The sequence below is a fragment of the Camelus dromedarius genome, chromosome 3, assembly GCF_036321535.1.
Source record: "Camelus dromedarius isolate mCamDro1 chromosome 3, mCamDro1.pat, whole genome shotgun sequence".
Classification (NCBI taxonomy): Eukaryota; Metazoa; Chordata; class Mammalia; order Artiodactyla; family Camelidae; genus Camelus; species Camelus dromedarius.
Genome location: NC_087438.1, coordinates 52,962,121 through 52,990,072, shown reverse-complemented (window position 1 = coordinate 52,990,072; position 27,952 = coordinate 52,962,121). Strand labels below are relative to the sequence as shown.

General features: G+C 37.3%; 2 protein-coding genes across 6 annotated transcripts in view; both read right to left on the bottom strand.

Moving 5' to 3' along the window:
* Positions 1 to 12,624, bottom strand: part of CMYA5 (cardiomyopathy associated 5) — an 85,661-nt gene extending 73,037 nt beyond the window's left edge. Inside the window, exon 1 of one of the 2 annotated variants that reach the window (XR_004135313.2) lies at positions 12,362 to 12,624. Coding sequence is in view for 1 of the 2 variants with exons in the window: in XM_031447265.2 (XP_031303125.2) it covers positions 12,362 to 12,510 (149 nt within the window). In the remaining variant the exon portion in view is untranslated. The remainder of the gene's footprint in view (positions 1 to 12,361) is intronic. The other variant, XM_031447265.2, reaches the window with a different exon arrangement.
* A 2,716-nt stretch (positions 12,625 to 15,340) lies between these two features.
* TENT2 (terminal nucleotidyltransferase 2) overlaps positions 15,341 to 27,952 on the bottom strand; it is a 56,279-nt gene continuing 43,667 nt past the window's right edge. For all 4 annotated transcript variants that reach the window (XM_010975039.3, XM_010975041.3, XM_064481931.1 and 1 more), the window contains 3 exons: positions 20,479 to 20,570; positions 18,367 to 18,446; positions 15,341 to 16,783 (listed from right to left, as the gene is read on the bottom strand). In XM_010975039.3, the coding sequence (XP_010973341.1) occupies positions 16,709 to 16,783; positions 18,367 to 18,446; positions 20,479 to 20,570 (247 nt within the window). In that variant the 3' untranslated portion in view covers positions 15,341 to 16,708. The remainder of the gene's footprint in view (positions 16,784 to 18,366; positions 18,447 to 20,478; positions 20,571 to 27,952) is intronic.

The window sequence follows — 27,952 nt, the reverse complement described above, 5'->3', positions numbered from 1 at the left end:
CATAGCATTCTATCACAGTATATGACACTTAACCCAACACCACGTTGTCATTTAGATTGTTTCCAAGGTTTTGCTATTACAAAAAACGCTATGACAACATCCTTATAGATACCTCTTTCTGCATATTTGTTTCCTTTGAATTAACACCTTAGGAAGTAGAATTTGAGGGCCATAAACAAAGTTATTTTTTCAGGCTTTTTATATGTATTGCCATATTTCCCTCCAGAAAGGTTTATTAATTTGCATTCCTATCAGTAGCCTGTACAAGTGCCTTCCATCCTTACTCACACTCTTATCAACACTAGGTACCATGTGAGCCCTGTCTGGAGAATTGTTTTTAGAAAATCAAAATGTGACTGAGCTGGCTGTTAGTGAGCTCAGTCTCTAAATGATTTACAATACTTGAGATTTACTGGAATTCTCTGCTCACAGAGTACTTCTCTGATAATTCTACCACAATGTTTATTTACTGCTACTTCGAATTATTTCAGTTAGTATTACCATGTGTCTTCCACTTGACAATCAGTTTCTTGAAACAGAAACCACTGCTCATTATCATAGAATATACCACAGTGCTAAGTCCCTGAGAGAGAGACCTGCACAGGGTAATGTGGAAAGAGCATTTTCACCTCAGAGAGATCTGGGCTTAAATTGCGGGTTTCCCAGTTACAAGCTGTGCAAACTTAGGTGAATTACTTCCCCTTCCTTTCCTGCACTTGAAGGTCATCATGTCAGCAGGGAGACTAATATGTACATCATAAGGCAGCTGTGTTGAGATGCGATGTGTAAAATACATTGTACAACACTAGGCAAATAACAAATGTTCCAGGTGTTGGTTTTCTCCCTTTTCTTTTCCAATGTTTGAATTAACCTCATGAAGTCCCAACTTTGAGGATCTACACATTCTAATTTACTAATAAGGCTATAATTAAGACAGAAGGAATCTCTTTAACAATGATTACCTCTGGAAAGTATAACTAAGCAAAACTGACCCATTTTCTAATTACACTTCCCTGCATCACTCAGTCAGTCAGTAACATCTATGAGCATATGCTATGCGTTCCAAAGATGAATTACACCCAGTCCCTAAACAAAGCAGAAATGTAAAATAAAATCATTCTTAGTGCCAGAATGCTACTTTTCTGATCACACTGAAACCTGAATTCAGAGAAAAACAATTTATGGTTATGCTGAGAGAGCTGTTCCCATTGTCCCTCTCTGTGGCCGCAGGGACATCATCCCAGGCCCTATGCTGGTTCAAAGCTGATACTTATTGCAATGGGGCTTTAGGAGTAGACCATTGTAATATGACCCTGAAATGTATTCACACACACTAACGAGAAAGCTTTGGCATTTCTGATAACCCGACCAAGGAAATGAAAGAAGAGACACTGGTGAGATATGTGCAGTCCAGGTTGAAGTTCACTCCTGGGCTTACCTCAAAATTTAAACAAAGCACAAATCAAGGAGAGTTATGTGTGCTTCTGGGAGTATATCCCAGCTACGGATGTGGGGTCAAATGGTTCTCAGCAGTATCTTCTGGAGAACTGTGCGTGCTAAGGCCTTAACAACTCCAGGAGAGATGCCAAGTCTGGGACTCTAATTCCTGAAGTCAAACTGAGATTGATCAAGAATTTTTTTGCTACCAGCACCTGCAAGGTATATGCTAAAGTTGGTGCTACTTCATCTCAAACCTCTCCTGGGGTCTGTAACTCTATGTTCAACAGCACTTCAAATATTTGCAATGCAGAGGCATGTGGATGAGGATTAGTCCTTTCAGATCTGAAGTAGGTTTTTAAAAATTTCCTGGCAGCATATTGTGGTCATGAAGCACATGGCAGCTCTGGGTTTCAATACTGTGGCTAGGGTAAGTTTATCCTATTGTGATTCTAAACTCTTAAACTATGCAAACTCAATCCAAGGAAATTTACGGGATTGACAAATGGAAACTTTGGCAGCAAAGATGAACTAGAGCAGAGAGAAACAGAAAACTCTTTAAGAAGTGGTTGTCACTTCTTGCCATTTTCCTCTAAGATAAAGTAGGTCATTGATTCTTGTCATTTATTCAGATGATAAGGTCCTGATTTTCTGATGCTGGCAGTCCTCTCTCTGCCTTGGTCCTACAGCCACAGAGGCTGCATTACCCTGCACCTCCTTGCCAGCCGAGGTTGCTATCCAAGGACTCCACAAGGCTTTTCTTCCAAAGGGTCAAATATATAAATGAAGTAGGAGTCTTAACTCTATCAGCCAGTTAAACTACACATTTAGTTATCAGGCAATTTTAGTTCATATATCAACACTATATGCTTTCTCCCTATCCCCATGCCTCTTTTGTGTCCTGGATTTTCTCAGGAAAATAAGAACATCACTCCTTCCCAGAGCTATTAGTGATCTGAGGCTGAGGGTTTGGAGAAAGATGTTTTCTGCAGTTTCCTAGGTAATATCCTTAGCTTCCTCCTCTGAGCAGGACAGACTGGGGCACAGTTGTAGGGCCATTCTGCCTTTAGTGCCCTCTCACTCCCCTTCTAAGCACCCACTTTCCCCTTCCTGGTCCCCCTTTCTTCCAGGAGAGTCTCTTAGAGCCTGTATTTGAAGGAATTTGTTCCAAAGGAAATCTAATCTAAAACAGATGCTGATAGGTTTAAGCTAATAACTCTCTCAAAGGTGTTTGCATTTCTATGTCATTAATCTCTCTCCCTTGACTTGCATTTTCCAACTTCAAAGACACTCTCAGCTCTCATTCTCCATGCCCTTGTTTTGACAACTAACAAGGTGATTCCTTAAAAGCCTGATGAACAGGGGTGTTGACCTGAGAGAAGGAAACTTGAGATCCTGGGATGAAACATTTTGTGGTGCAATCCAGCCACTTACTCACTTAACCACCATTTCTTAAGCATCTGCTGTGTGCCAGACACTGTGTGCTAGCTGCTGGGGATGCAGCAAAGAAGAGAAGCAAGGCCCTTGCCCTCATGGGGCTTCCACTCTGGTGGAATAGCACTAAACAATAAACAAACATAAAGATGCCATTTCAAACAGTGGTAGGTGCCATGAAAAGTGAAATACTGAACAGCGTGATACTGAAAGACATCAAGGGAGCCCCTCAGGCAGGGTGGTTGAGGAAAGCCTCCTTAAGAAAGTGGCATTTACACTGAAATCTGAAGAGTGGATTTGGGAAAGAAGTGTTCCAGGGAGAGAAAACAGCAAGTGTGAAGACTTGGCTGCAGGAACAGGGCAGGAGATTCAGAAAGAAGCCAGCATGGCTGGAATGTAGTGAACACAGAGGGAGGGAGGGAGCTGAGCTGAGGGAGGAACGCAGTCAGGTAGGGCCCTGAGAGCCATGGTAGAGATGCAGAGAGGTGATCCTGCCCCAAGTCACACAACTAGTAAGTGGCAGAGCCAGGATGTCATCCATGTCCTCTCAGTCCTATCGAGTGTTTCTGCACTGTCATCTGGCTTATGCCCAAAACGGTGCTGGATGAAGAGAGGATTTACTGAAGTCCTTCTTGGAGATCCTAAAACTTGAAGAGACAGACTGCTGCCTCATTCTCTTTTCCTCATTCTCTCTTGGGGAAAAAAAAATCCCAGATATGAAAACGTCAAACTGTAGCATGCTAAATCCAACACAAATTCTGTCTTTTAAACAGAGGATCTGAATTTCATAGATATTATGACTAAATACCTATTGAACATTTAGCATATGATCCCACAGAGCACGCAAAGAAGTTATTTTGGTGTTGCTACTTCTGACCTTATGAAAATTCAATCACACTGGATTGCCTAACATCTATTTTTAAACATAAGACCTACTCTCCCTATTACACATTAGGAAACTTAATATAGCTAAGGTGTTGGTCAGGATTAGCTACTACATAGATTTTCTGGGTCTTCTATGCTTTGCTTTTGAAATTAGAAATAACTTGAAATAATTATTTTTTAAGTAAATGTAGTCTCAAATAAAAAAAGAAAGAAGTTGGCTAATAAAGACCAGCTGTGTGTAAAATCTTGAGCACTGAACTCATGAGCATTCCAGCACTGTCCCTACCATTAGACTAGGGTTAGCATCCTAGTATACCTACTAGCCGTCTGATGTTAGGTAAATTACTCAAGATTGCGAGATCCATTTTCTCTTCCATAAAATGCAGGTGAAAATAATGCCTGTATCAGAGCTATTGTGAAAATAACTCAACAAGCGATTGTGCTTGGAATAGACTGGTTATTCCTTGAGTCGGTGCTGGCTTCCCTTACTTCTCTGGGTCTTTGTTCATCCATCAGAAACATAAACGGGTCTGGAAGATGATGCTAAAGTCTCATTTAAGATAAGTGTCATCAGCAGCCAGGCTTTCCGGCCGTACTTGGACCACAGGACAGTGAAACCTTCTGCTGAAGGCAGATGGAGAAGTTGCTAGCACAATTACCTGGAGGCTGACAGAAAACTCCCAGGGGAATGAGCAAGGAGTCTTCAGAAACTGGGACTAGAAGGACCAGGGTCTTAGTAGAACCCTAGGCCTCCATTCATTTTACCAATGCGTTGGCTTCAACTAGTTACTTGTGAGATTATTTGTTTAATGTCTGCCCTCTCCAGAGAGTAAATGCTAAAGATTAGAAACCCTGTTTTGTTCACTCATTCTAGGTTTAATTTACATTGTTTCACACACAGTAGGTCCTCAATAAATATCTGTTGAGTGAATGAGCCTCTTTTCTTACAGTTATATACATTTCTGAAATTGGAAGTGTCTCAATTTTAGCTAAGCTACACCATGGCATTGTTGCTTTGGCATCCATTTTGTTGGATGAAGTGGCCTGCAGGGGCCTTAAACTGACACCAACCCCCTCATGCAAGGACACACCCTGGATCAGAGTAGTCCCTGATATGACTTCCCCAACAGTCCTTGTGATCAGTAGTCTCCCCGACCTTTCTACTCCTTTCCCTTGTGCTCGCTTTAGATAAGACCCCTGTGAAGTTTACCAAAGTCCCAATCTCATTTTGAGTTGACTGATCCAGATTTAGGCCAGGAACCCCAAAGCATTCTACCCAAAGGCCCTCTTAAAGACATCTGTCCCAGGTTCTGCCTTTCCCTCTGCCTGTACTCTGCGCTGACGTCCCCAATGGCCCCTCGAGGTATGCCCCATACATCCTCCAGGACTTGTCAGCAGTAAACTTCTCTATTTCAGTTTCTCTTGAGGTCTTCCGTCAAACTGCTGCTCACCATCCAGCACCCTATGTTCCACTTAATAAATGTTAATTTAACAAATTTATTATAGGAGGAAATTCATTTTATTTACAAATCAATAATTTTAAATGACCTAGTAAACTCAGCCATTAAGAGGAAATTTGTGGTCAATGTAAATTTCTGCTTAGCATGTGGATTTATTTTTTTTAAGAGAAGTGTACCTAAACTAAGACAACATGGTAATGGCTCCATGAGAGGGCTTTAAGCATTTAGAGTTTGGTAGCATCAATTAATCATCCCACATATCTTGGACTTTATCAGATTAGGATGTGGAATTTTGGAACTGAATACACCCCAGTTGCCTTAATAGAGGATTTTTCTCTGGGCAAAAAGCAAAGCCTACTCTTATCCTTCCATCTATGATGTGGCTCAAGGGTCAGTCTAGGGGAGGCTTCCCAGTGAGTCATAGAAGGTGGGAATGATAATTGTAGACATCCTAATTGAACAATCCCTCAGTACTTATCACTGTCCCCTCCAAGCTACTGTGTTTCCACAGTCCCTGGCTATTGTCAATTCCTGGAAAACCAATAGTAAGCAACTAATGAAATTCTACCTGATCTGACAAGTTCAACATTCCAACTCAGTTTGCTTCTCAAGGGAGTCTGGATGACTTGATGTTCACTTGCTCATACATTCACACATTTATTCAAGCCATTCACTTATGATTCAACAAATATTCCCAGTCCTGGAAATCCTGAGTGATTCTGGATGAGAAAAACAAAGATTAGACAGAGCAGTAATTAGCACAAGAGCTGAAATCAGGAACTAAAGGAATATGTAATATCTGTCTGGAATATCTTTCTGCCCAGCTGCAATACCATCTCTGCAAAACCTTTCTAAATTTTATTTTAAGAAGAATATATGTCTTTTTTCTATTCTTTATTAACATCTGTAGTGTAGTGCTTATGACATTATTTTGGAGTTAACTGCTTCCCCTCACCTGGCTGTGAGTGCCTTTAAGAAGGAACTGTACCATCCAATCACCTTTATGTCCCTAGTGCCTACCATAGGGCCAGGAATATAGAACTCACTACCAATGGAGTTCTCTGGATTCCAGTGAAGCTAATGGACTTCTAGGTATTATCAGGCCTGTACTGTCCACACGGCAGCCACTAGCCACATGTGGCTATTGAGCACTTAAAACATAGCCAGGTGGGGGTTATTGAGATGTGCTGCAAATGTAAAACACATATCACATTTCAAAGACTTAACACAAAAAAATCCCATTAATAGCTTTTATATTGATTACATGTTGAAATGATATTTTGAATATTGAGTTAAATAAAATATATTATTGAAATTAATTTCACCTGTTTCTTTTTATTTTTTTATGTGGCTATTAGAAAATATAAAATTACATAAGTAGTTCACATTGTAATTATTTTATTATCCATAATTTCTATTGGATAATACGGACTAAATTAAAGATCACTATTTCAGATACAAACCACATCCAGTCTCTTGTACTTGATCCTCTAAGGTTTGGGGGGTTTTATTTTTTTGTTTTTTCTGTAGGAAGGAAGGGGATTTTGGCTATGTTGTCTGAACTGAGTCAAGGCTTTCACTGAGCCTATGGTCAGAATATCCAGGGAATATAAGACACTTTTTTTTTTGCAAAACTCTATCAGTTAATATGCCCTACACTTTAGTAGTTTTGCTGTTTTAAGAGGAAAAAAATCCAACTCTTGTTGTAGTCCCCTACACTGAGTCAAAGTCTCACCAAGGGCATGTAATCCCCATGCAGCCAACACTTAAATAGCTCTTCAAATCCTGGCTCCAACCACCTCTGTTTTATCTTCTCTCCTCCCTCAGTCTCTGGCATCCTAAACTGTCACCCCTCCCATCTCAGCTCTTTCCACTGACCTCAAAAGAGGGCTGGCTCAAATAACATCCTTGTCAAAACACCTAGGTAAGCACAGCAGCGGGAGACATCATATAAATAGATACACAGCAACAGAATGCTCCATACTGATAACAAAAACCATTTACAAACTCCCCTCACCTTCCAAAAGGTTCGTTTCTTAGAATGATTAGTCAAACATAAATGTCACTAATAATTTTAATTCTATCAGCTTAGGCAGACCTTTTTAACACAGGTACTGGCAAAGTTGCCACTGAAGGTAATTTTTAAGTTTTGGGTACTACTGTAGCAAAAATCCTCTGTGCTTGAATAGAGAAATTAAAATTGACCAACAGATAATGACCCAAGACAGAAATTCTGAAAATTTTCTAAGTGGTCTGTGGGAAAGAGTTGGGCTTTGTTGGACTACCATCAGAAAAATACAAAAATCATGTGTCTATTTACATATCTCCCTCTGTACAGGATGCCATATGTTTGAAACATTTAGTACAGTGTTTGGCACATAGTAGGTGTTCAATGAATACATGAATGTATAGGTGCTTACTATTTAATGGGATAATGTAATCATCATGATTTTTTGTTTTGTTTATTTTTTTAAACTCTGAGTAGTATGGAAGGCAGAACCCAGCCTCCTATTTTACTTAGAATAAAATCTGAAGTTCTTACTACAGCCTACAAAGTCCTACATTATCTGCAACCCAACCATCTCTTAGACTCATCTCCCACCAGTCCCTCCCTTATCCACTCGGTTCCAGCAACCTGACCTCCTTGTGTTCCTCAAACAAGCCACACACATTCCTGCCTTAGTGCCCTTGTGCCAGCTCTCCTCTGCCTAGAACACTCAATTCCTTCAGTCTCTGCTCAAATGTCACCTCATCACAGAGACTTTCTCCACCAAAACAATAAAACTCTTAACCTGCTGTATTTGTTCTCATGTTGTCACTTGACACATTACACATTTATTTGTTTATTTGTCTCTTCAAACTGGAAAGTCACTCAAAGAGGGGCAGGGATAATTTGTTCACTTTATTCACTGCAGTATCCTTTGTGCCTAGAAAATGACTGGCACATAGTAAGGGTTCAATAAATAGCTGTTGAATGAATAAACTAATGAACATTAGATTGGAGTCCAGACACCTGGACTTAGTCCTAATTCTACAGCTAAACAGTCATGACTTTGAACAAACGTCCCCTGACGCTCCGTTTCTGAATCTGTAAAAGGACTGGTTGGGAAAAGATGTTTCTATAGCCTCTCCCAGCTCTCAAATACTGTGTGTTTTATTGAGCTGCATTTTATGTACAACTTTTGTATGAAGTTTTAGCACCATGAAAATCTTTTCTTGATATCCACAAACTACTAGCCCCCTGGGCACTTCAGTATGATTGAAGACCCTGCTCCAAAGGCCCCTGATGAGGCCTACCCCAATCCTTCCAGGAAGGATGGATCCTGGGACTTTCTCCCTATTTTGAGGTGCTTCATACAGATATTTTCTTCCTTAAATCTCTTATAGCAGTTGATGACATAATTATGTTTTTCTGTTTTTCCACGTAGATCATAAATATCTTGAGGACAGTAACGGAGTCTTTAATTTCTATATTGCTAGCATGGTCCAAGGCAATTAGCAGGCATTCCATGAGTGTTCAATGACTGAATGAATACAGGAAAGCCAAAGTGGAATAGGACCATTCCTCATATAGAAAATGGAGCTATCACTCTCCCCTCATTGAGGAATGGTGGGCAGAAGGTAGGTCTGCTGCCACTAATGGTCCATCTGAAGGGATGTGAGAAACTAAAGCTTATTGGGGACCTACCAAAGGCTAAGCACTCTAACACATGTTCACACAATTTACTTTATCCTATGACAACCTTATGAATTAGGTATTATTACTGATCATCCTTTTTTACGAATCTGTAAAATTACCCCATTTTACAGATGAGAAAATTGGAGCTCAGAGAGGATAGGGAATTTGCCCGAGATGGAATGGCAAACGGGGTTCCCACTCAGGCCTCTTCATGCCATATATCATATTCATATCACTGAATGACCTATCAGAAGGGAAGGGTAGTTCTCTGATCCAATGTAAGTATTGGCATTGTAATGGTGAGCTTTCCTGCACCAAAAAAAATTTTACAATTAAAGGTGATTTTTTTTCCTTGATTCAGAAAGGTGGCTATAGATAATTCTATACATTATTCCTGGAAGGACAAAGAAAAGATTCACAAGCAGATTACACTTTGTACCTTTTGAATTTTTAAAAGTAAATTTTCTGATAATAAAGTGCACTATCTGTTCATTACAGAAAAACCAAAAAATATAGATAAATACAAAGTAAAAATTTTAGTCGACCATTGTCCCATCATCACTCAGATACAATCACAATTAATCTTTTTTAAACTTAAGGTTAACAAAAGTTACTATAACCTTTATTATGTTATTTATTATGTTAACCTTTATTAACCTTTTAAGCCCTTTTCCAATATATACTTTATTTCATAATGAAATCATTCTAAATTAAACAATAAACTTTTTTCAAATTCAATATATGCATTTTCCATATTGTTAGAAATCTTCATAAATAACATTTTAATGCCTTATTAATACTACATTAAATAGATACCCCAATCATTTTGTTATTATTACTTAAGCTGTTTCCATTCATTTACTTTTATTTGCCTCTCAATTCAAAAAAAAAAAAATCAGTTTGTAATCCAACTTCTGCAAATGGTTCTTATCTCTGAGAAAATGCAAAGACAACTTTTCCATCCAAGAAGGCAAAAACTCCCACTATTATTCAAAAACATGAGGTCTTCTAGTAACCTTTCACTGTAGAACCTCCCTGTAGCAGGTTGGAGCCATTTGAGTTTCCCCTACAGTAAGGAAGGGTCTCTCCTCTGAAAGAAGCGGGGTGCTGGAAGTCTAGCAGTGGCGTGGAGTAAACAGACCCAGGCTCACATCTTGGTTCTAATGTTTTCTTGCCTTATACCCTCAGCAAATTACATAAAGCCTCAGTTTCCTCCTATAAAACAGGATAGTTAAAATGAGAAAACAAATGGAAACACTTAGCAACGAGACTGGCACAGAGTGAGTGGTTCCTCTCTTAATTGTAAAACTTTGGTGGAGGAGCTGGGAGGAAGAATGTCCCATCATTCTTACTTTCCATCCATTAGAGAATATTTCAAGTTCTCACCTCTAGGCTCAGAAGAACTCTAGGCCACGTTTGTAAACTCACACCCACAAAATGGTGTGGTTTCTGACGCTTTAAAGTAGAAGAAATTCGAGGAGTCCCAGTTCCTATAGGAGTTCCTCCCAACTGACATCTCTGTAGTGAAAGGAGTTACAGCTGCCACCTCTTTTCCCCTTGCTCCCACCACGGACCAATCCTTAGACTTTTTTCTTTCTACTACAGCCTCTCTGATCTCTGATCTGAGACCTCCCCAAACCCAAGTTTCCAATCTGCCCAGCAGATTTATTTCCCAACAACACCAGTCTGTTCTCCTAAATCTTGTTCAGAAGTTTACTGATTTCTTGTTACCCATGTTATCAAATCCAAAATTTTTAAATGTGATGGTTTTCAAGGCCTCCACCACCATCTCCTTCTTCTCTCACGTTTTCCTGTTTTCACGTTTCACTCATTCTGACCCTTGGCCTGGTGTCCACCTTACCATCTGTAGTTAAAGCAGGCTGAAGTTTACTGTATATAAACCACAGCTTTACCTGAAGATCTTGACTTTGTCAAAGGGCAATGCAACCCCAAAGTGGTACTTTGAATCACTGTCAGCTGCTCACACTTTAGAGTTAAGTGAGTTTTCAGATTCTCTGGAGGGCAAATTTTGGTTGGGCAAGGGTATGAGGACCCTGGACACCATTAAGGGAAAAGGTTATAAAGGCTAGGATTGACAGGCTTCCCCTTCTCATCGCCAAGAAATCACAGGTCCCTTGTTCCATCTCCTACAAGGGACTTCTCTTATGCTTCTCCTTCTTGGCTCTCTTGGCCAATCTCCAGGGCCCAGGTTATGTCTACTACTTCTGAAGGCAGCCACAGATTTATACACTCTTCTCACCTTCCACAGTACCATGGTCTGGCCTTCTCCACTCCCTCATGTATTCAGCACATAGGTTCATAGTCCCCATATTGCTTCCTAACTTCTTCCATAAAGGGCAGGGACTATGCCTGCTTCCTACTTGGTAGTTGCTTGGTCAATATGTGACTGATATTCCAGACTTCTCATCTGACTGACAATTCACCCTAATCAAAGCCACTCTGTGGGCTATTTTAGCTTCAGCTCTGTTGGTTTTGGTTGGGCAGCACTTACTTTGGCTAAGACGGGCACTTCCATCTGTCACCTACAAAGCCTTTCTACTGAGATTAATAGATTTAGAAAGGGCCACAACAGACTGACACACCAAAAACCAAACAAACAAGAAACCTAAAACTAAAAACAAACCAACCCCCTCTTCCCAATACTCAGAGAACAAGTGAAAGCGGTAACAAATTCAAATAGAGAGGCAGTGATTACTACTGTTCGCATTTTAGGGCTTACATGAAAGGAGGGAGGCAGGGAGATGGAAATGGAGGGAGATCTATATTTTTATATAGTATTACCTAATTGTATTCACTGAAACGTTGATATTTTGAGACAAAAAAAAAAAAAAAGCAGCACCAGAATTTTAACAGGGGTGACTGAAATTCATGCTTATTTTCTCCTAAGAATTTATGGGTCTTTGTACGAAAATTAAGTCTTCTTCTAGCAACCTAGTCCAGTGCTGGGTAGCCAAGAGACTTCCAGGCAATTCACGTTTCCAGAACAACCTTCTCCACTTCCACCCCCAATCCAAACCCTCTTCTCCTCTAGCTCAGGCTTTCAAAATTGTTCCTAGGCTTTGGGCCAAACGTAAGCGTTTCAGCACATATCTGCCGTGAGGCAGGACGCGAAGTAAATCCCCAGGAATAAACAGCGCAGCAAGTCACAAGGAGCCGGTGGGGTCAGGTGGGCAGTAATGAAGGAGGAAGGGGGAGGGGGACGAATTTTGCGGCTGCAGGCGGGCCTGTCACTCCAGCTGACAGCAAGCACCTTCACCTTCAAGTTCTTCACCAAGGCAGCGCCCCCAGAGAGAAAGTGCTTAGCTCGAGAGAAAGGAACCCTAGGGCTTAAAGAGGGAAAGGGAGGGGACGGCGTCCGCCTGCGAAGCACCTGCCCTCCCTCGGCGGCCGCACTCCGGGCCCGGGCGCGGCGGGCTGCAGGCCTAGAGCGAGGGGCCCACGCTACCTGGCGTCCGGCTCCGACTCCGACTCCGCGGCCGTCTCGTCCTCTTCGCCCTCCGACTCCTCCTCGGTGTCCAGCTCCCGGGTCGCCTCCTCGTCCCCGTCGGAGCCGAGGGCGCTCTCCGCGGCGTGGTGCCTGTCGCTGCTCGCCATCGCGCCTCTCCCGGGACGGAGCTGGAGCCGGAACCGCCCGCGCCGCGCCTGGTGTTCTCCCTCTGACGGCCCCTGTGGCGCGGCCCGGCCCTACCCTGCCCTGTCCCCGCGGGGCGGCTCGGGTTCCCGCCCGGGGGCGGGCGAGCCCTGCGACTTTAAATAGAAGGCGTCAAAAAGTTTCGCCACGGAGCTTCTGAGGCCCCGGCTCTGCTTCTCCTCTTCCCGCGCGTCTGCCAACTGCCCCCGCCCCCACCAGCCACACACACCCCCCCTCCCCCGAGCCCTCCCCTCCCCCATGCAGGCAGATCCCTGCGGGCCCTTTGGGCAACTGGAGAGCACCATCCGAGGGGCGCAGGCTCCCGCTGCGCCGGGAGTTGAAAGGAGTGAAGGCACCCAGCTCCTGCCTCTCCTCTAGGGTGGGTTTGGTAGGCTTTAGTCTTGGAGCCCAGCTGAGCTCCTCGATGGGCCCTTATCCCAACCAAGGAATGACTTACTCCTTACTGAGCAGAACACTTACTACTAGTTCAGACACCCGGCTAAGGGTCTCACTTTCATTATCCTCTCACAACTCTGCTGTGGAAATTTAAACTGCAATGCTCGTTTTATAGATGAGAAAACAGGCTCAGAAGAGTTTGGGTCCCTAGCTTGCTCAAGGTCTCCTTACTAGTCAAGTGACCCAGTGGGAAACATCAGTTTTGAAGCACTGTTTATATTGGCTCCCTTTATATTTGCAAATCAATGAATTGTGTATTCTCTTCCTCAGTGACCCCTGTATTCAGCCAGGAAACTTTAATATCCACAAATTTTAAACTTTGAAGAGGAGTAATTTCCCCAACATTGACCAAAGGCCAATTCAACCTTTCTGTCTGAAATTCAACCCAAAGGCCGAGATCTTTGGTTGGATCATGTTATGCCTACTCTTAAAAGCCCCCAGTGGCTTCCCATTGCTCAAAGACTAAAAAGCCCAAGGTCCTTGGGAAGATAAATACTGACTAACAACCTACATCTTAACGTGTCTGGTCTCATCTTTAGAAGTCAGGAGTTCCTAACATTTATCAAGTCACATCACTGTACCTTTTTTTTACACAATTCCTTCTGCCTGAAAGGTTCTATCCATCTTTATTTACCTGGTTACTCATCATTCAAGATCACACCTTTCTCTGAAATCCCCAGCTTAAGCCCACTGTTTCAGGTTTCCAGTGTCGTACATTCAAATTATGTTTGTGTCTCTTTCCCCTAGTAGACTTTGTAAGTTTGTTACTCATCTTTGTCCCACTATTCCCATATCTCTTCTAAGCACAGAAGCCTAGCAAAGTACTTAGCCCACAGTAGGTGCTTAATTAATGTTCCCTGCACTGAAAAGAACAGGACCAGACCTGCTAACTAGGTACAACAGGTAGAGATATCTTTACAATACATATTCTTTTTACTCATAAGCATGACTTTGTGGCTAGAAGAGCTAACACTGATTTTTAAATGCAGCAAATTCTATTTAAAGAGTTGTTAAATATAATAAACATAAACTGGGTAGTATTCAGCAGTTACACTAGCTTGTATGCATGTATTAGGTCTGGGAGCAAAGAACTGCAGGTAGCTTAGGTACAACACAGAAGCATCAGCTAGGAGGCATGAGATGGAAAACAGCAGAGTCCAGCCTTCCAGGGTTCACTAAACCCGGTTAAACATCAGCAACATGCATTCTCTTACACGAGCTAGGCTTTTCCATTAGTAATCCCAAACGTGTCTGCTCACTAGGACAAAAAGGAACTAACTGCAGCTGTGGGAATCCATTAAACACTAAACCAAACTACAGGCAACCATTGTATATTCCCTCCGTTTAACTCAAAATTTCTTAGGAACACGAACCAAAGTCAACAAAGATTTATCTGTGAAGATACTAGCTCAAACCAATCCAAAATTTAGAACTGCGATACAGAATGCACACTTTAAACTTTCAAACACTACTTTCTTGAGTGGTAACACATGCAAATATACAGAAATGGCCAAATGAATATAAATAGAAAATAAAAGAATGTATTATTCACGACACAAATAAGTAATTCATACTGAAAATAATTTAAAAGTCTAAAAAATTCTCTCATATATTAACAGCCCACTTATCTGACATACTTGGCTGTCACAAAGTGCATAATCTTAGGCTTCAGTCTATTGTTTCACAATTGGGTTTAAGTTTACTTCTTGATCTATTTGTTACAGTGATGCAGCTGAAAAGCAGCAGCATTAAGATGGGGAGGGTGGGGGTCGTCACTGAAAGCTGAGAAAACAGTGGCCGTGAAGAAGTCCATGGTAAATTCTGGGCTTTACTAGGAAATGTCATAATACTGTAGGGGCAGAAGGCCTCACACACTTACCCAAACCTGAGAGCTGCACAAGAATACTATGGAGTACTATGGCTACTGTTTATTGTTTATAATTATTAGTCAGAGTCATCACTAAAATATTAATTATACTCAACACATTCTGATAAAGAATTAGAGTCACACAGCATAAAACACATTTTAGGAAAATTTCCAAGAAAAAGAATTAGTTTATAAAGCAATTTTAATTGCTTCAAAAGCATTAAACATCAGTAAAATGAAAAGTTCACCTGTGTGGAAAGCTTTAATCTTAATAATGCTAGAGAAATAGGGTGTTGATGTGGCTAGTTGGCTTAACCAAGAATGAACTTGATTCCAAGATTCTTTCTGTAAAATCGAAATAAACACACACAATAATTGGATTCAGTTCAGTTCCAGATAGTAACTACAGCCTTAATCTCATCTCAAAAGTAAAGACTTCCATAGAAAACACAAAAAAACCACATCAACAATTTCCATATAGAAACTTTATTCCATTTGATCATACAAAAATTTAAACTTAAAGAAAAAATGAAAATATGCACCTTTTACAAGTCAAAGAAAAGCAAAAGTCTTATAGCATTTGAATTGGTCTGCAAAAACATTAGAGGTACAAACTGTGCTACAGCAGGTCTAAAAGAGGTTGTACACAGTTTTTTTGAAAAAGTTTAAATTGTTTTTAAGATTATTTATATTTAAATTTACAGGCACTGACCAATTTACAAATATTTACATAAACCAAAAATGATCTTAATAAACACTGTAGCTTTTTTAGCAGCCACCACTATTTCTTCATGTGGAAAAGAAATACTAAAAAAGATATCTTTACAAACATTAAGCTTTTATTTATAATAATTTTGTTATGTCTTACCTAAAACATTTTATAGTGGCTTACTGTCTTAAAATTCCAGTTTAGATTATAAGCCTATGATTGTATGCAGAAAAAACTCTGATACCATCAATAGGACATAATCTCAACTTTGATCTTTCAGTTTCTGCTGCTTCATGTCACAGGGAAAATAGAAGCAGGAAAATGGGAAGTAAAGCAAAAGTGCATATTGCACTAAGCTATCATAAAGCACAGAGCACTTAATCTTTTCAAAATGCCTACACTGGACTGAGTCTTTAAAACAAATCCCTAACTGCTGTACAACACAGAGTTAGTGCTCATGTTACTACAGTGCAAAATGTACTATTGATTCAACACAAAATATAAAGCAATCTTGAGTACACCAAAAAGCATGTGAGGTACTAATGAAATTCCAATACAGACATGACCAAAGCCTCATTCTATCCTGATGAGTCAAGTGAAGACTTAAGGCAATTGTCCGGTATTTCTCTGATTTCACTGAAATAAAAGATTTCATTTTGTTTCAAGTAACTGAATAACTGACTTGAATCTTCACTTTACTAGAACAAACTTAGGCAACAAACTATCTACTGTAAGTTATACTTTCAGTATGTATGAATCAGACTCTTTTAAAAAAAAGTCTGCATTATTTCTTCAGGATTAGCATATGGTACAAGGTACAATTAATTAAAGTTATATCAAAAACCTTTTATTTGTTTAGATAATTCCCCCAAAAATATTTTATCTGATCTCCTGAAAAATTCATGCTATAATATTACTAATCGTCAATGTAAACATTTTCAAAAATACATCTTTAAATCAAAAGCTTTTATTAGGAACTGTCATAATAAAATATGCACTCTTTATATAAGTATGTCCTCTTAAGAATAAAACATGAAAACAAGAAGAACAATTAAAAAGAAACCATGATGAAGGTAAACAAAATGCTTTATGATGTTACCACTGTTCTTTATTAAGAAATAGAGGCCAGTTATCTTTTCAGGATAGCAGCTCTTAAAGGTAGTATACTGTTCAAATCTCGTTTGTTTTTCAATCTTTGCCATGACTAGAAAAGAAAGAAAAGTCATTCTTAAAACCTAAAATATATGTGAACAAAAGACTGAAAGGAGAGTTACTAGAATGTTAATAGTACTTCTTTCTATGCAGTAAAACTTTGGGTGATTTTTTTTTCTTTGTGTTTTTATTTCCCAAGTTTTTAATACAGTACAACTATTGTTTCTATCATCAGAAAGAAAATGTTATTTAAAAACTTTATACCTGTGGCGTTCTAATTCATTAATAAAGAAATGGGCATACAGATGGTACAAAAAGATACAACTGACAATATTAACATTTATTCATAGATTTAAATAATTTCATCTAAAATAGCAAGGTAATTAATACAAAACCTTTGAGAGGGTAAGTAAAGATTACTTCAATTATCTGGTTGACTATTTGCATCTAGAAAGCTCTTCCAATTAAAAACTGTATTTATGAAGGAGAGAATAAATCCATAAAAAAGCACCTTATATTACGTATCTAGAAAAAAAGAGTGAATAGAATTAGTAAGAAAAAAAAGAAAGAAACTGAAATTCTTGTTCACAAGCTAAAAACCTGACCCACTACCTGGTGGCTGCAGATCTTTGCAGTATGTTCTCACTTCAGTTGTTCAACTGACTAAAAGTATTGGTTTCATAGTTAGAAAATCATAAATGAAAGCTCACCCATCAATAAGAACAGCAGTGTAGCAATGCTCTTTTCGCGTTCTTAATTTAATTTGATAGACATAATTATTCCCTCCTGGATACTTGTTTTTGCCCTGGAGAATTCCATTTCACTTTAAATTTCCTATTCTGGTTGACAAACTGTCAGGGCCTAATTTGAAGGACAGCTTGTAATATGATACACTTGCATTTTTAATTATCATCAAAATAAAGTCTACTTGTATTGCTCAACAGTGAAAAAATATGCCTCCCAAATGATCTTCACAAATTCCCTGATCTTTTTCTTCTCTTCTCTTCTATATGTCTCATAGTATGTATCTCTATCAATGTGTTTCTATACTGTACTGTTGAATTACTTGAAGATAGGAACCACAAAATTACTGATGAATAAATGCATGCTGTGGACTAGAAAGCTGAAGAATAAACTACAGTTTACATATATATGACTGAAGTTTATATATATAAAATATGTGTGTCGTACACAAACACACATGCCTTTTGTTTTAACTTCTCAGAATATAAACAGTGATGAAATGGAGCTCTAGTTACTTGTTACAGTGGGGTATGCAAAAGAAAAGTTATGGAACAGACATGGCTTTATTCTAAGGCTATAAATTCCCTGATATTTTAAGGAGGGAAAGGAGTCCTTTAGGTTTTATCCACTCATTTTGAGAGTTTAATAAGCTCACTGTGAAAATGCTTATTTCCACAGAAGTGAATACCATGTGAGTAAATACAGAGCCAGATCTTTGAAGGAAAAGTACTTATTTAAAAAATGCAAGTAATAAATTCCCTATTATGCCACATTAATTGCTTCATAACTTAGGAACCAGAGCTGTTCTTTTCTATTACAAATATATATTTTTTATTTTCAAAGCACATTACTGCACTAATGTTTCTAGAGTTAATCTGATACATTGTTTACCTTTAAAAATTGATCCTTGATCATGTCAAACTTCTGCTTTTCATGCACAGCTCTGGCTGTATTTGTTCCATCAAAAGGTTCTGCAATGTTAAATGTACATATAAACAAGAAATAATTAAAACGAGAACTTCAGCTTTTTATTTGATTGATTTATATGAATTTGCCAATATTTGATAATTTCTGACCTACAAAATAGCAATTACATATGATTCAGACTAATATCTTATTAGATTTATGCATTCAGAAAATAGTTTTATAATAGCTATGAGCTGTCTAGTAAGATAGAATTCAAGTGAGATGTCTAAAAATGAAGTCATCAGCATAGGTATGTTAGGTCTAAATCATAAAAATGGATAAGATTTCTGAAGAATTACAGTCATGAACCTACCCTAAGAATAAAAATAAGTTAAAGAATAAAGAGTTATCAAAAAGAATAAAGCATTATACCAAAAGAGGAGGTCAATGTCAAATATCACAGAATGGTAATTTTAAATTTAATTTAAATTTAAAGGATCACTTATGTGACCTTTCAAAGTAGAGCTTTAATACTGGTGAGGATGGAAGACAGTGCAGAGAATTATGGTGTGAGTAAATGGTTTAAAAAGATGCAGTGAGAACATTAACTTGTATTAGAAATTTGGCAGTGAAAGAGAGAAAAACAGGATAGCAAGTAGAGAAGACAGGACATAACAAAGGGAGAGTTCTTGCGTGTGTCTCCAACACTGCCTTCTATGTATTCTCCCTCACCCCATTCACACTTCACTCACAAAATAGAAGAGTTCAATATGTAGAGACAAAGAAAATGATTCTATACCAGAGAACAAGGAAACTGAATAGTGAAAAAAAGGAGGCTAACTAAAAGCATTAGAAGATGGGGCCTGAAATAATGACAGCAGTAGGTTAAAATTACTAGAGTAGAAGAATTTTTTTTTTCTTAGAGTTAAAGAATTTTGACACTAAAAAATAGGAAAAAGAAGTAGTTAGAAGATCCAGTAGGATCAAGTCAAGAGTATTTTTCAAGGATGAGAAGACCTACGTATGCTGTAAAGCTGAAAGAGAGGGACCAGAGGGAAACAGAATGAAGTTGCTAGAAAGGGGAAAGGTAAAAGAGGGGAAAGACCTGAAAAAACTGAAAGAATAGGATATCTGACAGAGAGGTTAACTTTAGATCTGTCATATAATCTAAGCAGGCCTATAATTTTAACAACTCCTTTTATTTATCTTTTTATTGCTTTAGAAAGGCTATTTTGAAAAAGAGTTTATTGTCAGGGTACTGCTTTTTTTTTTTTTAACATAGAATAATGCCATATGCCAAACTATCAGATTGCATAATGTATATAGCACTTTATAAATTATTTAATATTCAAAAGAGCACAAGTAACTAAAATAATATACACCCATTGTGCAATTTAGCAAACCAAACACCAAAGCAGGAGATTCAATTTCACATTTACAAACTCTTAAGATGTTCAATTATAATAATATCCAAAACTAAATTATTCTAAATTTGATGTTTTCCTATAAATGCCAAAACCCTTCATTCTTCTTAACCTCAATTTACAGAGGTCATCAACTTGGCACCTGTGAGAACAATTCTGCCTCCAGAAGTCAGTTTTCACTGACTCAAAGAAATATTCAACAACATGTAAATTGATTTGAGAGAACAGAGTATCTTCAGAGCATTTAATATTTTAAAGTAAAATCAATTTACATTCATAAAAATATAGCTTGCATTAATTATCAATGTTTGAAGTATAAAAGAACTAATTTTATTTCAATAAAAGAATCATCACATGAAGATAGTATTTTCTTCCACCTTTAAGTCATGAAACTAAATTTCAGTCAACAACAAGCATGAGGGAATGCATAAAGACTGCTCATATCTTACCAACTGGAAAGATTCAACACTTATATTCATGTTTATTATTTTTTTACAACTAAAGAATTTCAATTATTTTTAAAAATTAAAATTTATAACTAAAAGACTTCCAAACCAGTTCAGAACATAAATATACTACTTTTAACTGATACACAAGCTGAAATTATTCAAGTAATTCTTTCAGTACCATGATGACAGTTGGACGGTAAACAGAGTAGTTGTGGGAAAGCTACCTTCTACACAGATGTATTTATTTCTCCATTCAATACCATCAGGCCTGGGAATGGCTTTGGCTTCACGAACTGAAATCATTTGACTATTCCAGCTATAAAAAGAAAAACATTAATCATGTTAAGAATCTTCTTAACTTCCCTTTTATTATTTTCATTCTATCAGTAGTTAGGCCTAGTCCAATTTTCTCATAGAACTGAAATCTGCCTCAGCCTTCTGCACCTCAATCCCCATTTCCCCTTCCTTACTTCTTTTGTCTCTGTAATACTTATATTCTAATAATTTGCTGATTTATTGTGTTATTTATTGTTTCCCCCAAGCAGAATGAAAGCTCCAAGATGCTGTTATTTATGTATTTTTCTCACTGTTCAACTACTTACTATAAACCAGGTATTCAACACATATTTACTGAATAAATGAAGTAATATGAAAATAGTCAAGTGTAAGTAAACAAAAAACCATGTTCCTTGCTAACATCCCAGTAAGAACTTTTTTATTTTTTAAGAAAGAGGTAATCTTGTGTTGTTTTCTGGTATCATTAAATAATTTTTGTTCAGGTGCACCTCTACTGATTGACTTATGATAAAAAAACTTTTTTTTGGAGATTTTTCCAAAAGAAGCAAGTGGATGTTGCTTAAGAAAAACAAAATTCATATTCTATGAAAACATACTGTTGTCTACAGCCATACCACCCTGAATGCGCCCAATCTCAGCTGAAAACATACTGTTATTGCTATATATCAGATGTGTCTGTTAATAGCGAAGTTTTAGTCAAGTAAACAATTTTCTCAGCATGCCTAAAGATAGATTGTCCAGTCTTTAGTATGTCCTAACCTTACACTATTTTTTAAATTTCTTTACAATTATAATAATTTTGTAAAAGTATAATTTTCTTTAAAAAAAATTTTAAAACACGACCACTTAGCTTGCATTAAAAGAAAAATGAGTTTGGGAATAGCTGATATCTTTATTTCAGCCGTATTTAGCTTTCTCCATCATTTGAGTAAGAAGAGAAAGACCATGGTTTGGGACCCTTCAAATTCAACACTGGTCCTACTCTTCCTCTATTTATCAGATAGAGAATCCATAAAGATATAACCATGGGTACAGTATGGCATTTGTTTCTGGAAAACTGATTAATTTCTACATTAAACATGCAATAAAATATTACATCTTGTGAAGTTTGGTAATTTAAAAGGATCCTCAAAGTATGATCTTCTATTTTCTCTTTCTAAGAGTACAGTTTAGAAATAGTTTGCAGAGACAGCTTTAAGTGCTTTAAAAATATATATCAGAATTTATGGTTTTAAAGGGTGTGGGTTGTCAAAAAGCAATACTTAGTATCGGTTACAGTAAGATGTTTTAGATCCTTCATGTACAGCAGCTCCATTAGTATGGACTCCAAAGAGAAAAGAAGTACACTGTTCTACTGGTCCAAGTGTGTTTCCAAAATTTTCTTTAAAAATAACAATGTAAAAGGGGAGAGTTTTATAACCACATGCCTGAACTAAACAAGATTACAGTAGAATTACACTTTGGACTACTTCACTTTAGACCACTTAAGACAAATTTCACTAATAAAGTGAAATTTTTCCTAAGACTACTTGTTTCTAATGTCAACTAACAGGACAGCTAAATCTGCAGTAGAATTAAAACTGCAACTATTACGTTAAAAAGTACTGGATTGATTTTTTTTCTCTCAGACAAGTTTAAAATATTGAAATACTGTATCCTGTTGTTAAAACTTTTACTTCCTTAAATCAAAGGAACTATCCTCACCACTATACTTCTATTAAATCCAATCCTAAATTTATATTACATGACAGAACGTGGCTGTAAACTGGTTCATAGTAACATATGTGACATAGCTATATTCACTTCTTCATCCCTAACCAGATATTGCTTAATCTTCAACCTATAATCAACCCAAACAATTCAGTTATTTAAATGACTGTATCACTTGAAGAACTTTATAGAGGGGAAAATAAAGAATATTTGACTCACTACTACTTAGACCAATTCAATCTACTGCATTTTCAAAGAACTTTTAAATACATTTAAATTATTAAAAATTTCAAATCATAAAACATGTTTGTAACTTGTATACTATTTTTACCCTTAGAGGTGAATATAAATGCAGAATTTAAATGGTAATTTAGAAATGCTTTCCCTACACATTTCCTTCTTTAAAACAGGCTCTAAACTAAGCCCTTTATCATACCATATTTCTCTACCATAATTTGCTTGCCATGTGAAAATCTGTTGTCACCCAATAATTAAAGTGTAAAATAAGATACAGACTATAAAAGAGGGATGTTTCAGAAAAGAACAGAAGAACAGATACGGGGCTTAATTTAATCTAAAATAGATTTGATAATCTATGATAATCTTTTGAATACAGAACTGAGATTACTGGCTCTATATTGGTAAGAAGCTTGTTTTTTTTCTTCAGTACTGATAATGGACTGGTACTCATCTATTATTTCTTCTCTAGCCATTCTTTTTGTGACAAATAGCATTTTGAGATGATTGTAAATTGGAAATTTAGTCTTCAACAATGTAACAGAGAAAAATTTAAGTCTGACAAAGTCAAAATTAATAGGTCTGATACCATTAGGCTGCATATATGCTAATACTAGTCAAATTAAGTGAACAAATGTATATTTTTGTTCTATTACTAAGGGCTGGGAAGCAAACAAACAAAAAAAAAACACACTTTGTTAGGGATTTCAAACCCTGGAAACAGAGGAAAAGTTAACTCTAATCCTTGAGTTTTGTTTTATTTTGACTGGCTCTTCTTCTGCCTGACCCTTTAAATGCTGGTGTCCATCTGAACTTTGCCTCTTTCAATCTTCAAATGCTAGAGCACCCATCCCCGACTTCAATACTCTGATGCTTCTTTCCCAGATCTTTTTCTCCAGCTCTCACCTTTCTACTAAGCCCCAGGCCAAAATTTACAACTATTGGACACTGCCACCTAGATGTCCTACAGGCAACACTGTCCCACATTTTCAAGACTGAATTTAATATATCTTGCCCATGGTCAATTATTAAAATCACTCCTTTGCATATCACTCAACTCTCTTACCTGCTCTTGCTGCACTGAAGCTATTAGGCTGAAAAAACAACTATAATTTAATCTTTGTTTACTCCAATCCCTTCCCAAGCAGCTAAAAAGGGCTAGAGAAAAATATGCAACCATGCTGACCTTTCAATTCATGATCAGTTTAAATTCACTTTAAATTTATGATGACTTAGCTTAAAAGGATCCTAAATGCTGCCACCCACCAATTATACTGTATTTCCACAGTTAATTCACTCCTTTATTTTTCTCCATGACAGTTCATACCTCACTTCTCAAATCTCCCCTTCTCAATCATTCCCACCTGATGTCCATGCTTCATTTCACTAAAAACACTAAAACAATCAAAAGATCATTTCCATTAGCTCCTACCACATCAACCTGCATCTGTCTGTATATGTTTTTTCCCATTATTAATAATGAACTGTTTATGCTTCTACTCCACCTGTGCTCTAGATTCCAATCCTCTACTCAAACAAGTAGACCGTTCAATATTTACTATAATTTTCCTCGTCTCATCAATTTTGCCATCAAGATGGGTTATTTCTCCTTTCTAAAAACAAGAACTCAACCCCACTTAATCCTTCAATTTCTACCCCATTTTTCCTGCTCCCTTAACAAGTATGTAAATTCCTCTAGAGAATTAACTACATCATCTGTACCTAAATCTTCCCCTCCTGTTCTCTCTTTAGCCCACACCAGTGATGCTTTTTATCCACATTATGCCACAGAAACTGCTCCTGTCAAGGGTCCAGTGGACTTCATGTGGACCAATGCTCCAGTGGTCAGCTTCCAGTTCTCATCTTACACTTGATCTATCAGAAAATGTGACACAGATAATCACTCCCTCCTCAAAACATTTTCCCCCTTGGATTCCAAGATACCATATTATATTGGCTTTCCTTTTTTCTCGAAGATTCTTCCTTTTTTAGACTGCTACATAATAGTTCCTTCTCATACCTAATCTCATTTTTATTTCATCTTTGTATTATGAAATTCTTCAAAGAGAAAAAATGAAAAGCATAAAACTCAAAAACAATTCAACAGTTGTTAATATTTTGCCACGTTTGCTTGCATCTGCACATATATGTGTGTGTTTTGAACTGAACCTTTTATTAAGCTATAGATAGCGTGAAACTTCATTTCTTTATCCTTTGGCATATGTCTAAGAATAAAGCTATTCTCCTTTATAACACCAACAGCATCTAGAAATTAACAGTAACTCAAATGCCTTGTAACAATTTCTCCACCTCAATCAGATTATAATCAAGGTTCACCTATCGTATTTGATTGCTTCATCTCTTTAATCTGGAAACGTTCCCTCCACTAAAATGACATTGATTTTTTAAGAGATTAGGCCAGTTGTTTCACAGAATACCTACATTCTGAATTTGTCTGTCTTCATTGTGTCATTTAAAGTATTCCTGTACCTTCTGTATTTCCTGTACTCCTCTTAATATCAGAGTATCTAAGGGTTTAGTCTTTGGGCCTTTTCTCTTTTCTATCTATATTCCCTTGGTTTTCTCAAAAAAGTTTTCAAGCTTTAAATACCATCTTTTTGCTGACAACTCCCACATATATAGCTCTAACTGTGACCTCTCTCCTGAATCCCAGACTTGTATATCCAACTCTCTACTCAGTATCTCTACCTGAATATTTTGTGGGTATCTCAATCTTAAAATATTCATTCAAGATCAATAATGTTCCTCCCTTGTCTTCTGCATCACACCTAATGGCAACACTATCCTTTCAATCTGTTGCAAATCAAAATTTACATGGAATTTGGCCACTTCTCATCCATTTCCACAGCAATCATCTTTATGCAAGCCACTTGATTTCTCTCAGATGATTACAGTATCTAAGCAGTTTTCTTGCTTCTGCCCTTAGATCGCCCTTTGGTCTATTCTTATCCAGCAACCAAGGTAAGCGTATTATAAACTAAATCAGATTAGTTTCTATTGAAACTATTGAAACCCCTCCAGTAGTTTCCCATTTTACCCAGAGGAAAAGTCAAAGTCATCAAAATTAACTATAAGACCCTACATGACGTGGACTTCCTTAACTCTCTGGCATTATTAACTTCCACTCTCTCCCAGTTCTCCCAGCTCTCTTTGCTGTTCCCTGAACATGTTAGGCAAACCTCTACCTCACGATCTTGCAGTTGCTTTTCCTTCTGTTTGGAAAGCTCTTTTCTCGTACAGATACATATAGACCTTCCTCTCCATCGGGGCTTTCTTTCAAAGGTCAACTTTTCTGTGACATTTTCCCTCACCATGCTAGGTACTAAACTGCAATATAGTTATTAAAATTGCAACAACTACACACACCAGAATCTCCTTTTTCACGTTTGCTTTATTTTTCTCCACTTACCACCATCTAACATAGTACACGTTTTATTTGTTTACTGTCTCTCTCTTCATACTACAATGCATAGAAAATAGCTTTGTATAGAACACTCAATGATTAAATAAAATAAGGAAAAAATAAGAATAAGAAAAGATATAGAAAAATTGGGCCTTTGTAAGGTTCCTTTAAAAAAAAAAGTATCTAAGTATATAAGCATATACTTTCAATTCAACAGATAAACTAGCAGTAATGACATGTGATTAGGCATCCAGAAAATAAAGAGTATAAAGTAGGTACCTTTTAAGGTTCCTAGAATCTCTAGTATCTATGAGTCTATAAGATATTTAAAACAAATTTTTCTTTTTTTTTTTTTGCTATACAAAAAAATTCAAAATGATTAAATTCTGATTGTATTTTCCTAGATTTCATAAGCCATCTGATCCCTTTTTTCCCCTAATTCCCTGTTCCTAGGTGCATTTCTAGGAACCTGGCTTCCTTTTAAGAATTTTCAGCAGCAAGGTTTAAGGAGAAAGCTGTAAGTGAAGTACGTAAATAAATCTTAGTAATTTTTAAATGGCCATATAAAATTTCTGCAATAGTCATACTATATACTGAAGCATCCTTTAACAGGTACTTAATTCTTTGTCTCTAAGTAAAGGGAATTTTTAAATTAATTATCTCAAAGTTCAGAAGAAATTCTTAAAAAACCTCTAATGGCCAGAATTCTTTTGCACAGCACCTAGTTCATTACCACGACTACATTCTTGGCTATGCTCCTTACAGTCAAATTTCTGAAATATCTGGTATGAATCAACAATGCACTTGACAAATAAACTATATGATAAAACAGTAGGTGAAGATGTCACCTAAATAAAGCGTCACAGAAATTGCCACAACATTGCATTGTAAACTGACTATACTTCAATTAAAAAAAAAATGATAATACTGCATCATGACAACAAATGCATCCAAAAGTTCAAAACCTCTTCCCAAGCATCAGAATCCTAGCCAGTATTATTTGATGCAGCAAGTTAGTTTCTGTTAATATGATACTAACACACAAACCTGCACATCTACCATTTTGTTTCAGTCCAACGAAGTAGGTGATTTTCAAGGTATTTCTCTAGATGCTCTAATCCTGAACTAAACCTAGCAGAAAAATACCTTTCTTCTATGAATCCTTTCCCTCTCTACAAACTTCTGTCAGTGTCTAATTTATGACTCCACAGATGATGACAACAGAGTTTAACAATTAAGAATACGGTTTTAGAGTCACTAGAATTTGAATCCCAGTTCTCTGCCTATCTAACTGTATCATCCTGTGCAAGTTTCAAGTACACAAATTCCTTAAGCTTGACAGGGTGTTATTGTGAGAATTAAATGAGATAATATGTGGGAATCACTCAGCATACTGCAGGGCACTAGGTAACCATTCACTAAACATTAGGTATTATCGTTGCTACATCTTTAACATCTTATCTCTAGAATAACCTTTATAGACTATTATGTCCCATGTCTCTTATAATTGTAAATCTTTCCTCATCTTTATATAAATGAAGGCTTCTTCTTTTTTATCTTTGTTGCCTAGACTTACACATGGGTTCTGGTCATTTTTAACCTGGATTATTATAACTTCATTCTTACCGAACTACCTTTCTTCAGCACTCTTCTCATTTCTTTTCTTAGCCTAATTCAGTAATTTTTAAGTCACCTTAAGGGTCTTTGACTCATATCCATAATCTTACTTTCTGCTTTAAAATTATTTATCTATAGTAACTATGTTTCAAGTACCCACTATCTGGCATTGGGCTGGGTACTAGAAGCACAACTGTACACAAAACAGACACAGTCTGATAGAAGCTTCACTTGGAGGAATTTAAAGAACACTTCTTCTTTCAGGTCCTATGAGTCAAGTCATCTTACACAAGTCAGGTTTCTTTAGAATCACTGTATCATAGCAGATAAGGTAATACGAACACTGCAGTAAAGTACCATATTTGTAGTCAAAACTATATGAAGTACCGAATTTGCAGTCAAAACTATCTGAG